Consider the following 19,296-nt stretch of genomic DNA (forward strand, 5'->3'; position numbering starts at 1 on the left):
GTTTGCCGTCATGTAAAGGAGTCAGTGTGGACAGGTTTTGACACTTATGGGACCAGCTTACAGCCTGCAGTGTTTGGGGATATAAACAGCCTGAGTGTGAGAGAAGTTGATCTGCATTTTGTCACAGAGAGAGCGAGAGAGAGAGAGAGAGAGAGAGAGAGAGAGAGAGAGAGAGGTATTCAGCAGAGGAAGGGCAGAGTCATGGAAAGATGTATGGGGGAGGGGGGGTTGTTGAGACAGAGGGGAGGGTATTATTTTTGAGGTGGCATGCCGTCTTAGGGTGTACGGCCCCCGAAGTACTTGTCGTGCTTGAGATTGTAAAGTGTCTGTCAAGGTGAGATGAAACACAGCAATTGGCGAGACGTGTTACACCTGCGAGTTGAACCGTCCATTGCTCATGTTTGTTTACACCCAGAATATTTCTCAAACATGAACTCGACGGTGGCTGAAAATTCAGATGTGTTTGTTTAAAATGTGACGGGCGTAGTGAAAATGACAGAAGCTCGGCTTAATGTCAGAAGCTCATACCACAGCTCGGGGTGCATTTCACCTCAACTTCTGTGACTTTACTTCAACTGATATCACGACTAAAAGCTGATCTGTCAAGTTGTTATTCTACCTAGGAATTTGCTGCATGTAATTTCACAGTTAAACCCAAAGGCAGCTTAAAGCATCTAGTGAGATATAGCGTGTGCTCATATGCAGAGAACATCAAGTCGCTATCACTACCAGGTTTGGGCATTGGGTTTCAGCAGGGGTCAGCTATGCAAACCGTTAAAGCTCTCGTATTACTGTTCGGTCTTTTAGGTAAACACGCCCACCAAATCGATCAAAAAGTTGTTGATACCATGGCAGACACAGTGGCGGTGAGCTTCTTTTATCTGCCCAAGTAGCTGGTCTAGTGCCTCCTTCTGGCCTCTCTGACGTGGAGCGCGGCCATCGATATCCCTCCAGCCTGCAGACAGAGGTGAGAGAGATGATATTAGAAAAGTGGCCATGCAGTGCTGTGTCTTTATTCAGAGCCATGGTGCTAAGTTAGGATCTCTAGACAGGTCTCTTAAGTTATATTGTGCATCATGGTACCTACACACTATCCACTTTTCAAAGTAATCACATTTATGTACTGATCACATTTTACAATGGTGTCGTATAATGTGGCACTTTAAACAGGTGATTGGTGACAGGGGGCCACACATTGCAAGACATTTCACAGGCAGGAATCCCTGACAAGTCTGTCTGGTCTCCAAACTACATTTAGTCAACGAAATACATGCAAGAAGTGATGTGGGAAAAGTTGCAGGACCATTCATGACACAGGAGTTCTTTCCTCCAAATACAGATTTGTGTAACAACCTAGGAATTCAAGTTGTTTGTGCACTGATTTGCAGCAAAAAAACACAGTTCACACAAAAGGATTTGGTCTCAGAGACAGGTCCAGATATTGTTTCTTTGAAAAGTCATACATAGCGATTGTCGCTCACAGGAATGAGCGCTGATTTGCCTCTGAGCTGGGGCTTTTGTCAGTGCTCTACAAAAACTTTTAGTAAGTAGAAAATCAGGGTTAATATTGTGTAGTGTAAACTCACTATTAATGACGGAGAAGCAAAGATGTTGACATGCCCCAAGTCTAAAAAGTTCATTAAATGTGTTGCTGTTATGTCATAGCTGCAAGATTAACTTTTAGCCATGCCAGTGGCACAGCTCTTTGGTGTCGGTCTGCCGAACCACCACTTTGACCCAGACTGAAATATTTCAAAAACTATTGGTATGAACTGTCATAAAAATGTATACAAACACTTGTGGTTTTCATGATCCCCTGACTTTTCTTATTGCATCACCATGAGGTTGACAGTTATGTGAAAAATTTGTGTGTGAAATGTCTTTACCGAACAGGAAAGATTTCCACATTCATGTTCCCCTTATGCTGAATTGTAATAACTTTGTTTATCCTTTAACTTTTCATGTGGCGCCATTATCTACCACATATGCTTAAAGACACCTTTAACATGTTTTTAATGTGTTTGCAGAGATGAGTGGACAGATACATACATGTGTACTGGCTTGGCTTGACTCTGTTTGACTCAGCGCATCAGCCTGCATGGCCGGGATCTGCATCTCCAAACAACAGGGCTACCTGCTTGAGGTGCATCTTTAACTAATGATGCACTTGTCTTAAGTCCATGACCTTTAAAAGCAGCACCCTCTTGAACAATGTTTACTTCTGCACTGTACAACAGTTGTTGGTGGCCAGCTAATTATCATCATGGATTTTCAGACTGTTGTTAGAATTTTGCTTGGCATCTATCACTTAATGCTTTAACAAGATGGTAAGATAATAAAATGGATCAAGAAGAGGAAGATCATCCCTGAATGATGATGCTGAATTGTCCCTGAATGATGACGAAGCCCATCTGATGCCACCACAATCAGCTTGGAGGCAGTTAGGCGTGCTTTGGCCTGAGTCTAGAGATGGTCTATCTCAGGTGAAACTTGACACAACCTGGGGCGTTTAAACTGTCAACGGAGAGACAAATCAACAAGGCATAGTTTGACCCAGTGCGGCCAAAAGTGCTAACACTGGACGGCCTGCTGTATGTTTGGTTCAGCAACGTAGGTATTTAGGTACATCAGGTTTTAGGCATAGTCTTATTAGTATGCATCACAAAACTTTTAACGTTCTCAAATGGTGGTTTGAACAAAACTGGAACAAAGAGAGGTGTCCGTCTTTGTTCTATTTATTTTCCACTGTGGAGCCATGTTTTCATTTGATTTTAGCCACTAACAGGTAAAGGTAGCACGCACATCCCAAAAACTTAATGCTGGATGCTGGACCAAAAGGTAAGTATGAAGTAAAAGATAAGGTCCGCACACCAGAAGCTGCTCCTTGAACATTTATTTAGACATAACGTTTCGGGCTCCTGCCCCCGTGTCTGATGAACGGCAGGAGCCCGAATCGTTAAGTCTGAATAAATGTTCAAGGAGCAGCTTCTGGTGTGTGGACTTTATCTTTTATTTCATTTGATTTTAGATCAGTCCAATCAGTTTATTCGTTTTCTATGAATAAAGAAACATTATCCACTGTTATTTCCTTCGTTTTGTTGTGTAGGTCTTGTAAGATTTTTATCATGGACACACTGCTACTGGGGAGGCATACATATTGTGCTAACAGTGGAAGGTTTTAATAACTCTGTTTGATTTATTTGAAGTAGGTGAACCTGGATCTGTGGACTATGGAGCAATAACTTTGGTTGGATGAAAATAAACTGCTTAAACTGACACTTTCACTATTGTATGACCATACGGTGCCGACACATACGTCAGTGGGACTCTATGTGAGGCTACGTCTGGGGATTGGGAGGGGGGTTAATCAAATTCTGCTTGGGACCCCAAAAATTCTTGGGCTGGCCCTGTTCCTGAGGCTTCCAGCGGTAGGAGTGTGAGGTGTGTGAGACGGCCTGCTTCTCAAACAGGTCTTGTGTGTGTGTACTATAGGAAACAGCACCCACCCCAGTGTGAGAAAGCTGTGGTTGGCTGACAGACAGACCTACTGAGCACCGTTGCTTCTGGCTGGCCTGCACATATTTGGGATTAGAACAGTCAGTGTGCACACATGTACACAGACACACAAACAGCGTGTGGCTGTCCCAGTGACAGCGAGTTAGGAAAGTAACACACCACGCATCCTGCTACGCTACAGAAAGCAAGACTACACCCTCTGTTTCTGACTGTTTCAATTCCTCTTCCTGTGTGTTTCCTCTTTCCCAATCATACACACACACGACCATCTCTGTAGAAAACGATCCTTCAGCACCTTCTGCTTACTGTGTTACCAAGCCAGCATCCTTGCTTGCTCACTGGAGGATGTGTCAGCGATAACCCACCCCCCTCTACCACCATCAACCACCATCCACCCCCCCTCATCGCCCCCACCCCAACTCCCTCTCCTAGAGCCCCCCGGAGGGCGCGTGGGGCTGAAACACGGTGAGCTCTATTCCCGGAAAGGTGCCTGTCCCGACAGGACAAGCGGGCCCTTTAATGGGCGTCCACGGCCCGGTATAAGGCCCCCACTGTTGGGGCCGCGCCGCGTGCTACAGCACAGACATGCAAATATTTCCAGTGGTAGGCCCAAATGGAAAACACAAACACGCAACATCGAAATTAGCTCCGAGAGAGGGAGGGAGGTGGACAGTAGAGAAAAAAAAAAAGAGAGGGAAAGCCCAGTCTCCTCAAATGAACACACACACACACACACACACACACACACACACACACACACACACACACACACACACACACACACACAGTTGCTGAAAAACACGGTGTGCTGATGAGGACAAACATGTTCATGTGTTCCCCAGATGTGCCCTAAGTGTGCCAACACACCCACACTCACAGTACCTATGTTCACTCTCCTACAGTAGGTGTGTACTTTACATGCTGCACACAAACAGCTATCAACTCATAAATCAATACACTGAATTAATAACTGCACTTAAATAAATAAATCTATCTACAGAGCAACAAATGTAATCATATACTAAAAACTATATACCACAGAAAAGATTTTAAAGTCTTAAATCTGTTCTTAGATAGATAGATAGATAAAGACAGAGAGGAAGAAAGAGGGTCAGAGCTGCTCTGGTGACTCAACACCTCAGCTGTTGTTGCACATGACTTCACGGTTAACTTCTTGGCTGAACCCGGACAGCTTCTCCTGCCAGCCAGCCCCAAACGCCATCCTGCGGCTATGGTTACACACTCTGACGTCCACAGAGGGCGTCCCAAAACCCACCCAGCCTGCTGGCCCCGCTGGGTCCAGCTGTCACCCCGCTGTAATGATGTCAAAGCAACGTCGGAATGACGTTGGAATAACCGAATCAATTGATGTGTAATAACGCAAAGTCAAAGTCCCCTTTTATGTGTGTCAAAGAGAGTATCACTCATGCGGGACACACTCACATACACACATCTCGCAGCTGAGTCCTGTGTGAAAAGGATTTTTCAGTGGTGTTAATTCAGTGATGCCAGCCAAAACCCTTCAGGGCTCTTGTTCGGAGCTATAGTTAACGGGAAATTTCATGTTTTGCTTTATGTAAAACTTGAACATACACATATGCGTAGACACAGTGGAGACTTACTGGAAGGTACAGCGCAGGCAGGGGTGGAGACTAGTGGAGGCCCCCAGCCCTTCATGTTGTAGGCTGACACCTGGACATAGTAATAGGTCCCCTGTAAGGACAGGACACATGACAGTCAGAAGGCACCATATACATATGTATGTGTGTGAGTCAGTGCATCTGTGTGTCTCTTGCTAGGTCGCTGTCTGTCTTTATTTCAGTGTGTGTGAAGGGTGAAGGGTCTATCTTGAAGCTCTGTCTGTCTCCATGCCCAGTGTGCAGACAGCAGGCCTCTGTCTCTCCTTTCTCAGCCAGATCAATCAAACCAGCCGCCGACACTTCCTGACCTCGCCTTGACCCCTGTCATGTGACAGGAGTGAGCTCTGGCTGGCAGCGGGGGTCTCAAAGCGGGGGAAGGGGTTTTCTCTCACACAATAACAAACAACCAGTGGAGCGTCCATTTGTCTACGTGCCCGCTTAAAAATGCCAAACATAAATCAGGTTAGGCTACCAAGCTGCTCTTTCCATCATCTCGGAGGCTGTTTTGCAACTGTTGCTAATGAATGGTCAGGAGCCAAGACTCTCAACAAATAACAAATAAACTGTGTTTTCCAATTGTGTGGTTTTTTTTTGTTTTTTTTTTCGCAGGGCCATAAGTCTTTCACCCCCACCATCATTGAGGATTGATGGTGACCACAACTTGTGTGTGGAGTTTGATGTACGTAATAAAGGAGGGTCACTTGGGAAAAGCCTTCAGATGTCACCAAAGCAAACGCTTCGAGCTTGCATGTAAATAATATCAGGAGGCATTCGTGTGGGAGAATAGCTTCTAAATTTTCTATCGGTCAGCGCCAACAGCTGGAGAAGCTGGGGCTTAGTGGTTCTTTGTGTTGCTTTGTGTCACCCTTAAACTATCAGATAATGCATGACTGTATCCTTTTTTATCACAAAGTTCTTAGGGACTGAGGTGGGAGCAGAGGAAACGCTTCACTGGATTCGTGTGAAAATGGTGTGATGTGCAGGAGGGGATAAATACACATGGAGAGATGTTCTATCCAAATCATCTCATGTTACCTTTGACAGCATCACATATAAGAGATTCTGGATAAGATTCTCCCTTATTCCTACTGATTGAATCATCATACTGAAAAACAGCTTAAAGCATCAGTTCATGGTTGAGATGATGTCAAATCTGTGGGCAATGGGACAAGATTTTTGGTACTGGGAGTGTTCTGAATTTCATTTGTAGTCCACATAATAGTATTGACCAATTATATCCGAGCAGGCTTTGGTTGCATGCAGGTAAACACTGTGTGGAGAGCAAAAGAGATGGAACGCATCGGCCGAAATGCAATCTCAGAACCCATTAGCGATTGTCTGATGATGATTTAGCTTTTTATTTATTCATCAGCATTGGTATGCAAACATCTGTTTATAAACTGTCTTCAGACTAATGGGTTCAGAGATTGCTAATCTGACTTTAAACAATGACTGGCACAGGAAAGAGTAAGACTTGGCTTAGTTATCCGTTATCCAAATATTCGCTAGCCCCTGACATATTGCTCTGTTGTCCCCAGAAGCTACATTGTCCTCGAACTGATAGCCTATGGGTTCAAAGATTGTGGCAGAACTTACACAAGTGAGTCCAGTGATGTTGCACTGTAGTAAAGTGGTGTCCTCCACCACCATCTCACCCAGCAAAGGACTTAATGACGGAGAGCTGCTCCAGCTCACTGCAAATAAACACAAACACATTTTGTAACTTCAATAATAAGCAGTAATTGGTATTGAAAACCTACATACATGCTATTTTTTTAAAGGTATACTATGCAGCATTGTCAGTTACTGTCTGTAGACACACTCGCTGGTGAAAGTGAAAGTGAAAGCCAACCCCAGATTCATTGTTGTTTGGTGTTTTGCCTCTCTATATTTGCGTTTTTTGGCACTGTGTCTCTTGGATGCCTGCTGCTTGCATTCTGGCACCTGGTGGCTACCTTCTTCTAAAGCTCTGACCTCACCTGAGCGCTGTGTGGGTACACACCCACAAACATCTCGAACATAGAAAACAAGAAGAAAATACAGGCAAATTGCAAAGTGTCTGCAGAAAAATACGCTGCTACACACTTCTAGTTTGTCTTTACATTGTTTCTTAGGAAAATTCTGCATAGTATACCTTTAAATCCTTTCCATCTGCATCTCATTAGCACCCGAGCTTTACATATTGTAATACTGACTAGTTGGTTCTAAATGAAGCAGTGTGACGGGCACGGTGGCTGACCTTTGTACTTGGTAACTACAGCAGAGTTGACACAGAGAGGTTCCTGGAAGTCCACCCTCAGACTGGTGCTGCTGCTGACAGACAGGCGGACTACACTGGGGGCGTCTGGAGGGTCTGGATGGGCAGACAGAGAGAAAGAGGGCAAGTGAGTACAAAGAGAGACAAACAGGTAAACACAACCAGACTCAGATCTTTCACTGCATATTATGTCCAATAAAATGGAGCGAGCACATACAACTGGCATCTGACTGTAATGACATCATTTCGTCTTCCCGGTCTGTTGCACAATGCATTGCTCAGTTACAGAAATGGGGAAAGTTTAAAAAGTGTCAAGCAATGGATGCTTGAGGCAATTTACAGTCAGTAATGGAATCTGTGATCTTCACAAATTAATGTCAACTCAAAACTGAGAAGAAGCGAGGACGTCAGTGATTGTGAATGTAACTACATAAACATCATTTTGACATGTGGTTTATATTTTCCATCCATGTCCACACAACTTGCCCATCAATTGACATTAGAATGTGAAATTACAAAGAGGGGAACAATCTATTTTTTTTTTCCCCTTGCATTAAAGCGCAGATTGGTTTGAGTGTAAGGGAGGAGTGTGTGCGTGTGAGTGAGTCTGCGTTCGGGGGTGGCTGTCTACCCTGCCACTAAGCGTGTCATGAAATGCCTATAAAAAATTAAAGCAGGAATACAGGCGTGTTATGTTTGCACACACACACATACACACACACAGTCGTGCGCTAGGCTTTCCAGCGTGGAAGCCATTAACTCTGCCCAGACAGAATGCCAGCAGAGAAAAAGGGTGCAAAAATGAAAACCAAAGACTGCTCGTATGATCTGAGCGGCAAACTTCAGTATGGACAAAAAAAAAAAAATCCCTCCAAGAAGAATAAAAGTTATCCTGAAGCCTTACTAGCGTGCTCGAAGCCCGTCTGCATGCGTCGGAAGAGCCGGAGCCTCCACTCCCAGGCCTTTAGCTGCCTCTCACGGTCGGATCCCTCCCGCTCTCCAGGACCCTCGCTTCGAACTTGGGCCTGGAGCTCCGACACCCGCTGCTCGGCCTCCTGCACCAAGGTGGCCAAATGCACCGCTCGGCCCTCCAAGCTCACGACTAAGAAACACATGCAAGAGACAGCGGGAGGGAGAAAAGTCAATGCATGCATACTGTATTAAAAGTGACTCCATTATTTCAAACTTACTTTGACATCCAGGAAAAGTACTTTATATCCACACATCAAAAAGCTGGAAAGCACTGGACTACAAATTTGAGCGTGGTGTTTTTCCAACCAAGATAAATGCAAAATACTGTAAACCCACAATAGTAAAAATTGTTATTAAAAAAGAAAGTTCTCACAAGCATTACTTTTTGTAGTAGAACTACCCCATAGTGGATATTTTGAGGAACAAAACATGTTTTCATCACAAAATTATTTACTAGCTCAATTACAGAGGTAAATATTGTGTTGGTCTGACTTTTATCAAGTGCACATGGTTATACTGATATTGCAGCAGCCTGCGAAAGTGGCCCACAAAAGCAAGTGAAATTGCTTTTGCAGGGACTCTTTTTAATGTCTTTGTTTGCCAAAATGCTGTGGCAGATTCCTCAATAAACTTCATTTAACTAAGCAGGCCCTCTTTAGGCATGACATCACCGAGAAAATGACACAGAAAATGTGGCAATGAAAGTGAGAGGGGCAAAAGAGAGGGAGGAGTATTCTTCTTTTGCGGTCGTAAAGGGAACACAAAATGGTGGGAACGTGCACCGGCATCACTTTAAACGGCCGTTGTAAAACTATTTTTCTGCAAAACTGGTGGAAAAATGTGTATAACTGATCTATTTATATCATACACCGCAGCCTCACACAGCCTCCATCGGAGGAATGTTTTTCTGAGAGGGGGTAGGGGTGTTACTAAAATGTGAACAATGATGTTTACTTCAACAAAAAACATCTCCATAGTAAATACAATGCAACACCCAGTAAAAATATTCAAATCATGGCCGTGTGGTTAGTGATAGTGGCTGTGGGTGGCGTAACACAAAGATCAAAGATTGCAATTACCAGCGTGTGCAGATGACACTAAATACAAGTGTAGGACAGGTAATGTAAAGCTGTTAAGGTCACACAGGACAGTAGCATACTGTACTTCGTCTTTGGTGGCTGGTGATTCTGGGAGTGTTTGGGACTGGTGTGTGTCTGTGTTTAGTCTGTGTGGTCTGTGTTTGTTCATTGTAGATTCCACTGTTGAGCGTTAGATTCCACTGTTGACAGTAAGTTTAAAGCTCCGTGTCAAAATGTCCATCTGGGTGTTTAATTCTGCGTCTCTCTCAGTGTCTCCTCAGCGGCTGCGAGCTTCTCTTTGAATCCCAGCGTCTCTTCTGGGTGTCAGTTTTGTTGTTGTCTTCGGCCACTTGTGTGAAGACTTGAAGGCCGTTTGTCACTTTTAAAGCAGGTGACATGAGGGTTGGGGTTGAGTTTTAAGGTTAGGGTCAGGGCTTAAGTTGGGATTATTACTGAGGATCCTTGGACTCTGGATGGAAATAACTCTTAAAGGTCGATTTTGATTTACATTTCCAGCCCTTCCAGGCCAAGAAACTGGTCCAGATGCTGTCACCAGTGTGTACGTGTGTCTTGATTTGTCCTTATTTCACATCAAGGCTGGGATCCTCTACAGCACATTGAAGTGGCTTTGTCCTATTGAAAGCCACCGAAGGATTTATAATGTGAATATGAAGTTGCTTTGGAGAATCTGTTTGATTGTCTTTGTCTGCCTTTGTCTCTCTGGTAACCACACACTGTGAAGTCAAGCATGGCAATATCAATAGGCATCGGAGTCAATTCCTTTCAAAGCTCAAGGAAAAGTCTGCAGCGTCTTTGATGTCAATTCTCCTCAGATGGAGTTTGATTAGTACATGCTTATAAAAATAGAAGCCTTTACTTTGCCTTATGTGCTGTTGTTCTCTCTCTCTTTCTTTCTCTGTTGCAGTCCTTTGTACACACACACACACACACACACACACACAGACACACACACACACACACACACACACACACACACACACACACACACACACACACACACACACACAGCTTACACTCTCACATGAGTTATTTGAGTTCTGGAGAGAGAGCACAATCAAAGAGCAAACTTCAGTAAACATCACTTTCCATTCAAGTGTTTTCAATTTAATGATACCTTTATAAGACGTCTGGCTCAGCTCTGGAGAGTGTGTGTGAGTGTGTGTGCGCGCACAACTACAAACACAAACAGCCTAGGAGCCTTGCTGGCGAGTTCTAATCATTAACAGAGGAAGGGAGCGGAGGCTCAGCAGATCACAGACAATGAAAAGTGCTTACGAAGATGACTAATATTGCATCATGATTACCACCCCTTCATCGCCTCTAATATGTTTTCACTGCCAGCACAAAACAAAAAGAGATGTGTCAGTATTGTGCGGATGAATGCACCACTGGTATGCATGATAAGAGATCATGCTATAAGCTATGTGTGCGTCGTTGCTTGGGGCAACACCTGTGGTTGCTTTGGTGGCAGTTGATGTTGTCGTGGCAGCAGCTGATGTTGTCGTGACAGCGGCTTTGGCGTCCGCTTTGTTGATTCCCATCGAGCCACTGTGGAAGCCCAAACAAACTCTTGTCTGGTATCAGTTCTGAGTCATGCTAAAGATTGAAATCTGCATAGGAAAAAAATGATAACAGATCTGTCAGTGAGTGACAGATGTGGATTTGTTGCCTCGCTCACATCATAACTTGCAAAGGGTACAAGTTGTGATTGGCAGAAGACTTCTACCTTTGGCTTTTGCACATATCACAGAAGATTCGATTGGCTTAAGGACTGGGCACATCTACTTGCTTCCTGCTCAAAGCCAAGGTAGCATTTGCTATGGTATGATTCACCTGTGGGCCAGCCAAACTCCACTACAAAAGTACAAAATAAAGAGCTGTCAAATTTTACAAGGAAAAATACAATTTAATACAAAAGACTGAATACATGAGAGAAACATTGCTCTTTCAGTACAAAGACATTACAATGACCCCTGAAGAGATCTTGGATATTTTCTATGGAAACACAAGTTCAAAACAGCTACTGCTGACTTTTATGTACTAATTATCTTTGTGCATATGAACTGTAACAGTAGCTGTGTTTCCACTCTAGGGCTGCTCAGAATACCAGTTTTAAGGTATCAAAGCTTCAGTGAGAAATGTCAGTGATTAATCAAAACTTTGGTGGGGTGGGGAGACAACGCGAGACATTTTTTCAAACATCACTTTTCAATAATTGCACCTTAAAGGGACATTGTGTAACATTTTCAGTTGTTTATTGGCAAAAATTGATGTCTGCATTCATAAATAAGTCATCATTAGTATATTATTACCTCCACCAATAATCTGACTTATTCTAATAAAAGGAGAATTTCAGATTTGTTTGTACATTGTGCAGGTAAGTCATTTGAGGGGTTCCATAACGTTTCGCCATCTTGAGAATACATCCGCCAGCAAGGGACATACAGCCGAGCCTTCGCTGTTTTCGTTGAGAGCCAGGCCAGCGCTGCCTGACTGAGAAGCCCAAGGAGAGGAGCAAGACGCGCTTCCCTACTGCCCCGGCACTACTGCAGCATAACAAGGTCCCACTCTTTGAGCATAATGCAGGATCATGCATATGCAGAATCACGGGAGACGGAATCCTCGTCACCAAGAAAGCGCAAAGGGGAATCAAAAAGGCAACGTGACCGGCGAATTAAAACAACAAGGGTCAACATCAGGGTAGCCTTATCCAGCTGGAAAGAGCTGCTGAAGGAGAAAGGTAATGAAATCACAGGCCAGCGAGTGATGTGATGAGAGGGATGAGGTGTGAGAGATTGAGCCACTTGTCAGTTGTCAAAAGACAAGACTTGATTGGTTTGTTTCGATTTACACCTGTCCCAACAGTCCTACATTGTAAACACAGCCAGCATGGTGAGGAGGGGGTTTGTCAACTCGCGCCATGTGTGTCTGTGTAGGAGCCTGAATGAATGCTCCATGAAGTATCGGATGACATGGTTTCATCAATGTTATCATAGCTTTTTGGTACACAGCGGCTACCGTTGTTGCAATATGCGTTTGAAACAGTGAGGCACTAGAGTGCGCTATATGTTTGAATGCAATATATGATTTCAACGTTAGATGGGAAAAATTCCTACACACTGTGGCTTTAAATAATGTGAATATTAGTCAGTTTGTTAGCATGCAGGTCACAGTAACATAAGTCATAACAACTAAAAAAAAACTCTGTAGAACAGCTGTTACATACAGTTTTCTAAGCTGGTTGTAGATTTGTGATATGCCTGTTTCCTCTGGCATACATGGGACTTGATTTTTTGAAGATAATCTTTGTAGATTTTGAAACTATTCCTCATGTTTGACTTTTTTAACATTATTCTAGCATATATCTTATCTGTTATAAGCCTGTCATGTGTGGTCAAACTGTCCAAGTCACAACACCGGCACATACAGGCCTATCACTAAGTTTAAATGTCCTTGTTTGAGAAAAGCTATAATTAATGTTGATGCATGATGAATTATGTTGAATTACTATTTTTTAATTTATGTTCTATTTGGAATTTTTGAGGTAATGGTTTCAGGAAAACTAAGCATTCAAATACTGATGTGGACACCAAATACCATAGTACAGATCAAAGATCGAAGCTTCGAGGCACTTGTGTCAGCCCTATTCCATTTATTTGTATAGCAAATTCTTAATTGAACTTTAGAAATGTCACAAGAAAGAAATGCAAATCAGACACCTTTCCACTAACTGACTTGTAGCAAATAAACAAGGCTATGCAAATCATAGTTTTGTCAATAGTTTGCGGTATAGGCTACGTTTTAATCATGGCTGTAATCTGCCAGGAAACGGAGTAGCGGTAGTATAATGTCCAAACTGGAAACAAAACAAGTTGCCTTGGCCATCTCTCCCATCTACGAACCAGAGAAAAATGGAGAGGTCTTCAGGAATTTGTTTCCATTGAGTAAGTTTTAATTGATTTTCATGTCAGCTAGTACTGGCCATGTTTCTTGCTGTTTGGAGACAAAGACAAATTGTACTGTTATAATAATATCTGGGAAGACACTGACAGCACGTCACTTAAGTTAAATGTTTGCTACGGTATAAGGATGTCTCCATATCCCATTTGGTGCATCAACTCTTTACCACAAAGGCAAAATCGACCTTAAGTGAGTGTAATTTTTGTCATACAGCTTTTCTAATGCAATACTTCAAAATGTGCATAAAAATATGCTAGTAGCATAGCAATAGCTTTTCGCAACTTTTTATGACCTCCCTTTTAACGTGTATGTTTTGGGTTTAATTCCACTGTTGTCATCAATCACAGAAAATGAACACACTCCATAAAGTGGGTGTTTATGATGTGCTGTAAAATGAATCAAACAAACAAAAAACTAGTTAATCCCATTATGGGGACAAGATACTACAATGTGCGTTCACCAGAATATTTTTCATGTCATGAACACTTTGGACAGCACCCACTGTGCAATAAGCTCCAGGAACTGCAGTTTTTGATTTGTTCCATTAACATTTAAATGATGACCCAGGAGGTACCACAGGTACATTGTGTTCCTCTACTCACAGTGGGGGCTCTCCTTGGCGCCAGCTCGCAGCAGCAGCTTGGCCATGGGCACGTTGTTGGTCATGATAGCGATATCGAGAGGCAGGAGGCCCTCACTGTTTGGGGTGTTGAGGTCCAGCTCCTCCAAACTGTACTGGGACAGAAGCAGCTGTACCAAGTCCATCTCCTGGTGCTCCACTGCCTCAAACAGCGCTTCATTGCTCTGGAACTGCAGCACAAAGAACGTGAAGTTAAAAAAGCACATGATACCTTTGGCATATCAGCTTGTATTAGTGAACTCATTCTCCCCACACACACATAGAGAATGTTTCTCACAATATATTTTCTATCTTGCTCTACGATAGTGAGATTGGTCGGTGTATGATGCTACTACCTAAGGTTCACTCACTATCCAAGTCTATATGTTTTCCCCTGGCTATTTTTAGACTACAATGTTCCTGAGCTTATTATTTTTTCCCTCTCTGTCTGCCTCTGACTTACTATGGTGGTTTTGCGCAGCCTCTCCTTGTCTCCTCCCCGTCCTGACACCACACTGTCCTCCAGGGCAGGGGGGTTGGTGCCCACACGGAACTTTCCAGACAAGTTGCGGTACAGGCGGCGAGCCGCGCTTGGCGAGGACAGGCTGGCCGTCTTGCGGGCTGGGGCCGGCTGGTGGGCCTGGTCCCCCCTCATGGGCTGCGTCATCTTGGCGGAGTCAGCCCTGGAGGAGAGATGGGTGGGTAAGGGACAGGAGGGATACCGTAGGTGAGAGAATGGATTCAGTGCATGGACCCCGTGAAGGTGGATCACTTAGTGGATCCATTGTAAGAGTTTCTACCTCTGGAGCCACAGACACATGCTAATGTGCGACAAAGCCAAAAGAATAGAAGAGAGTTCTTCACATCTTAGCTCAGAAAAGGCATTTCATGAAAGCCAGTTCTCTTCTCTTCTTTATAGCTTGCAAGTTTATCTCCATAAAACTGTGACTTGCCTAATTTAATTAAATTCGACTAATTAAATGTGTCTTAATATAAGTCAAAAAGAGTTTCTGCTGTATGATGGCGGAGGAATAAACCCAGCTGGTCATTATGTAATTAGATGTTAGATGTTGACATGTCTACTCACGACCCCTCTGTCATAGGGTGTATATGTAGAAAAAAGAACAGCTGATTTAATAATTATTTTGCCTTTTTAGCTTTTGTGGTTTATTAGAAACAAAAGCATTTACATAGTTCAAAAATTCTTTTTTTAATCCCATTATTATCACAACCCCCCAAAAAATGATCTTCAGCCCCCTGGGAAAGGGGGTCCAAACACCTGGCTGAGAACCACTGATCTATGGCATGGTGATAAATTACACTGATCTGCCAGATGGGCACCATGTTGGCATTATCAGTCCTCACTCACAGATGCCATGTGAGTCATCCTGCACTGGCGATGCTAGCCTGGTAGGTTCGGTTTGCCAGTGCTGTTCTGTGATGTCATATCTTTCTGATGTGTCTCAAAAAGATCAGCATCTCTCTCCACTGGTGTCTTGGCATCATCGGTATGACAACTATGCTGGCCCTCTCCATTCTGCCATGGGAACTATGTAGATGGCAGTGTGTTTCTACGAAGAGTCTGGTACATGGTGTTCACACACACTCGACTGCTGAAGGAAATGTCATCAGGGCTCCACAGGCGATGGTGACAGACTCCGTGACAGGTCCCACCAAACAGAGGTGGAGAGATAAATGAATTCCTCAAGGAGCGCACTTTCAACAGCTTTCTTGTCCCAGTCTTCTAACATCTTAGGAACTTGTTTCACTTATCATCTCTTCCTCTCTCTGTTTCTCTGCTACGTTCTTTCCCCTCGCTCTTGGCTTTACCCTTTATCTCCTTATTGCCTCTCATTTCTCTCCTATCACCTCCAACACTCTCTTCTTCCCTCGTCCTGTTCTCCCTAACACCTCTCTTCTTGCCTTGAGTCTGCTCTGAATCGCCTTTGTATTGCAGTACAGCTATAATCAAATAATCTTTCTGAAATAGACAGTTATTCTAGCATTGCATCCCAGTAGAAGCCTCCATACTCAATTAATTTTGATACCGTTTCTTGACAAGGTTTCAATGCAAACTGTTAGACAGTAATTAGGTTATGAGTAAGCAGGTTATATAACATTTAGTCATTTATGCTCCAAAATAATGAGATAAAGATGATTACAATATCTGATTTAAGAGGGAGCAGTTACATCTATTGGCATGTGCCAAACAAAAAATCATGATTTGAATGCACACAGCAGTCAGCGCGTATGTCTCAAGCTACGTGTCCTCTTCAAGTCCTTGAGAAACGCTTGCTTATTATCAGTCACTCTGGAAAACATCATCAGTTAAAGACCACAAATGTAAATGTTGTTCTTAAAAATCAATGGGGCTGGGAGAGGTTGGGGGAAAGTAAATAAAGGTTGAGTTACGTTGGTCCATCATGCCATATGCCAAGAAGTATCACATGGGCCAAGAACAGATTTGTCAAGGTGAGAACATCTGTAGGAAAAATGTTATTTATATTCCCGCTCGGCTATGGACGTGTGAGCCCACACGAGCATACACACACTCACACAAACCCTCCCCCAACACATGCAGTTTGTACAACAGCTGACGGCGGCCCACATAGTAGACTTTAAAGCAGCTCCAAGCCCCCGCAACAAGCCCTTTTTCACAGGGCCGATACACCTAAAATACCCCCAATCCCCGTCCCTTCCCGCTCCGTCCCATCCATCTCCACTCCATCCCGTAATAGAGGCCTTATTTTAGACATCCTCGTGTTCCCGGCTGGGCCTAACCTATTCCAGGGTTCCAGATAAAGCGCGGCAGGTATTTGGAATAATTTTTCCATGGGCCTGGCCCGGAAGATAAAACAAGAGATATATTTGTAATGCGTGTGCCGGTATCCCATTTCAAAGAGAAAGCCCATTGGAATCCAGCCCTGGGCTTATTGTTATTTGCCTGAGATGGAACAGACAACTTTTTTCTGTCGGCAGGACGGTGCCCCATCACTCTCTGACGACATTAGGGAGAGTGTAACATGGTGTGGGGTGTGTGTGGGTGTGTGTTTACTTTCAAAGAGATGCTGCATCCTAAATGTGAGATTTGGATGTCATTCCCCAATGACATGCCCCCTAAATATGAAAGACAATCACAAAACAAAAAAAGAAAGACAGAGTGTACCAGAAAGAGAATGTATGATAATAAAAAATGAATGCCATTCTAACACAGATTTCGGCAACACATTTATTCATACTATATCCAAGCTGATGACCACTATGAGGACTGTATGCTTTTATCCAATCAGTGGCCCTAATAGCCATGATTACAGCAGCAATTTGCTTTCAGTAAATGCTGACAATGATCACGTTTTGTACATTCATATTTGATGAACAACCATTGTTAGCGTTACCCTTGGTGACAAATACACTGTGTTTCCTGTGACTGCTTTACAATAAATGCCAACCCATGTTTCGCTAGTTGAATGCTATTAAATGTTTGCTCCGCAGTAGCAGTAAAACAGCTCAGTGAACAGAGACTGTATATCAAAATGGCTGATGTGTCTCCACTTCCTCCCAATGTACAAAAATGAATCCAAAATATGACAGATATGGGCACTGCCATCCTGTGCTGATGACATCATTTGGACCCGAGTCTGCGCAGTAGCAATTAGAAAGTGGAGCCGCGGTACTGAGTTACCCCACATATACCCCTTCAACCCATTCGTGAGGACATGACTGACACACGCAGCTGTCAATCATGATGTCACAGCCCCTTTTTATAGCATTAAATAACTAATTAAAACCAAACTTATCAGAAAAATGAACACTTGAAAATACAACAGTGTGATAAGAACTACCTTAAAAGACAGAAACCATCTTTAGGAAAAATGTGACCTGTACTGTGAGTTTTGGAAGGGGCGGGGCCAATACTATCATTGAGATGTTTTGGCTTCACTTTTGGGGAGCTGTCATGCCATCCATCTCTATAAACTGTATACTCTATATACTGGCTAATGTCAGTGAGGTAACTTTTAAAATGGCAATGCTGAATTGTATGCATGCATCATTTCCTGTGAATCCCTCAGGTTTAGGTCAAATTGCAGCCTCTGGAGCTAAAAATGAAGCCAACACATCAGTGCCATAAACTGCAGTTTTTGGAGTGGCCACTTGAGGCAGGCTCCAGAAGCCAGTCAATCCCCATGGACACCCATGTTAAAATGTCCAACTTTACACCAGGAATAAACATGTTTACAGGCTGGTACAAAAGACGGCTTGGGTCGCTATCGCATAATTAAGGGCGGGCCACTTTCAGTGACAGGCTGTCTCCTGATAGTATCCTCAGCTTCTCAGTCAGATCCACCCTTCACCCCTTTACAGCGCCAGTCTCTCACCCAAATATGGTATCTTCTGGTTTCAAAACCAAGATGGCAATGGCCGAAATGCTGAACCCGAAGCTTCAAAATGGGAGTCTACCAACCAATGGGTGACGTCTATGGGTGATGTCCATTATTTTTACAGTCTGTGGTTAAGTTTACACTGCAACTAAAAATAAATACTACTATATAGAGAGGTCAGTATAGAATGGAAATACATGGAATAACTATTGCTGAAAACAACAATGGCTGTATTACAACGGATGTACCACTGTTCCAATGATCTGAATTAATGACTTCAGATTCAAAAGCACAAAACATCACATACACAAATGCACACACACACACACACACACACACACACACACACACACACACACACACACAGACTATGTGACACAATTTCCTACACTTTTACCAGGTTTGGGAAACAGGAAGCAGTTGTTCTGGGAAACCAAAGTCTCTACCAAAAGCCAGCCTTCATGTTTGGCCCCCGATCAATCCCACATCAAATACACGCAGCCTGCTACAGTGAGACTGCATCAGCCCGACAAACAATCAACACCCCCAAACTGAAAGCATACACACACAGCATTGACTTTATTAGTTGTATCGGCCTGTTTACACAAACAGCTTAGTCTTCCAGACAGTGAGTCACATGTAAACAAAGACTACATATAAAATACGCAGACAGAGTCTAGACATGCACTGACTAAAAGTCAAAATGGGAAAAACCTGCGATTTAAGAAAATGTAAAAAAAAAAAAAAAAACACAGTTGGCTCCGGCATCGCAGAATTTCTGAGATTTTTGTGTGAGCTAAAGGGCAGCCACAAGTATGCACATAACAGCTCATAACAGTTGTGTGCAGAGGGA

General features: G+C 43.4%; 1 protein-coding gene across 2 annotated transcripts in view; it reads right to left on the reverse strand.

Annotated features, from left to right (window-relative positions):
* Positions 1-19,296, reverse strand: part of LOC125880936 (ankyrin repeat and fibronectin type-III domain-containing protein 1) — a 166,744-nt gene that overhangs the window by 14,984 nt on the left and 132,464 nt on the right. For both annotated transcript variants that reach the window (XM_049563778.1, XM_049563777.1), the window contains 7 exons: positions 14,528-14,747; positions 14,048-14,255; positions 8,318-8,515; positions 7,396-7,509; positions 6,753-6,850; positions 5,139-5,229; positions 848-955 (listed from right to left, as the gene is read on the reverse strand). In XM_049563778.1, the coding sequence (XP_049419735.1) occupies positions 848-955; positions 5,139-5,229; positions 6,753-6,850; positions 7,396-7,509; positions 8,318-8,515; positions 14,048-14,255; positions 14,528-14,747 (1,037 nt within the window). The remainder of the gene's footprint in view (positions 1-847; positions 956-5,138; positions 5,230-6,752; positions 6,851-7,395; positions 7,510-8,317; positions 8,516-14,047; positions 14,256-14,527; positions 14,748-19,296) is intronic.

Source organism: Epinephelus fuscoguttatus, linkage group LG20, assembly GCF_011397635.1.
Source record: "Epinephelus fuscoguttatus linkage group LG20, E.fuscoguttatus.final_Chr_v1".
Taxonomy (NCBI): domain Eukaryota; kingdom Metazoa; phylum Chordata; class Actinopteri; order Perciformes; family Serranidae; genus Epinephelus; species Epinephelus fuscoguttatus.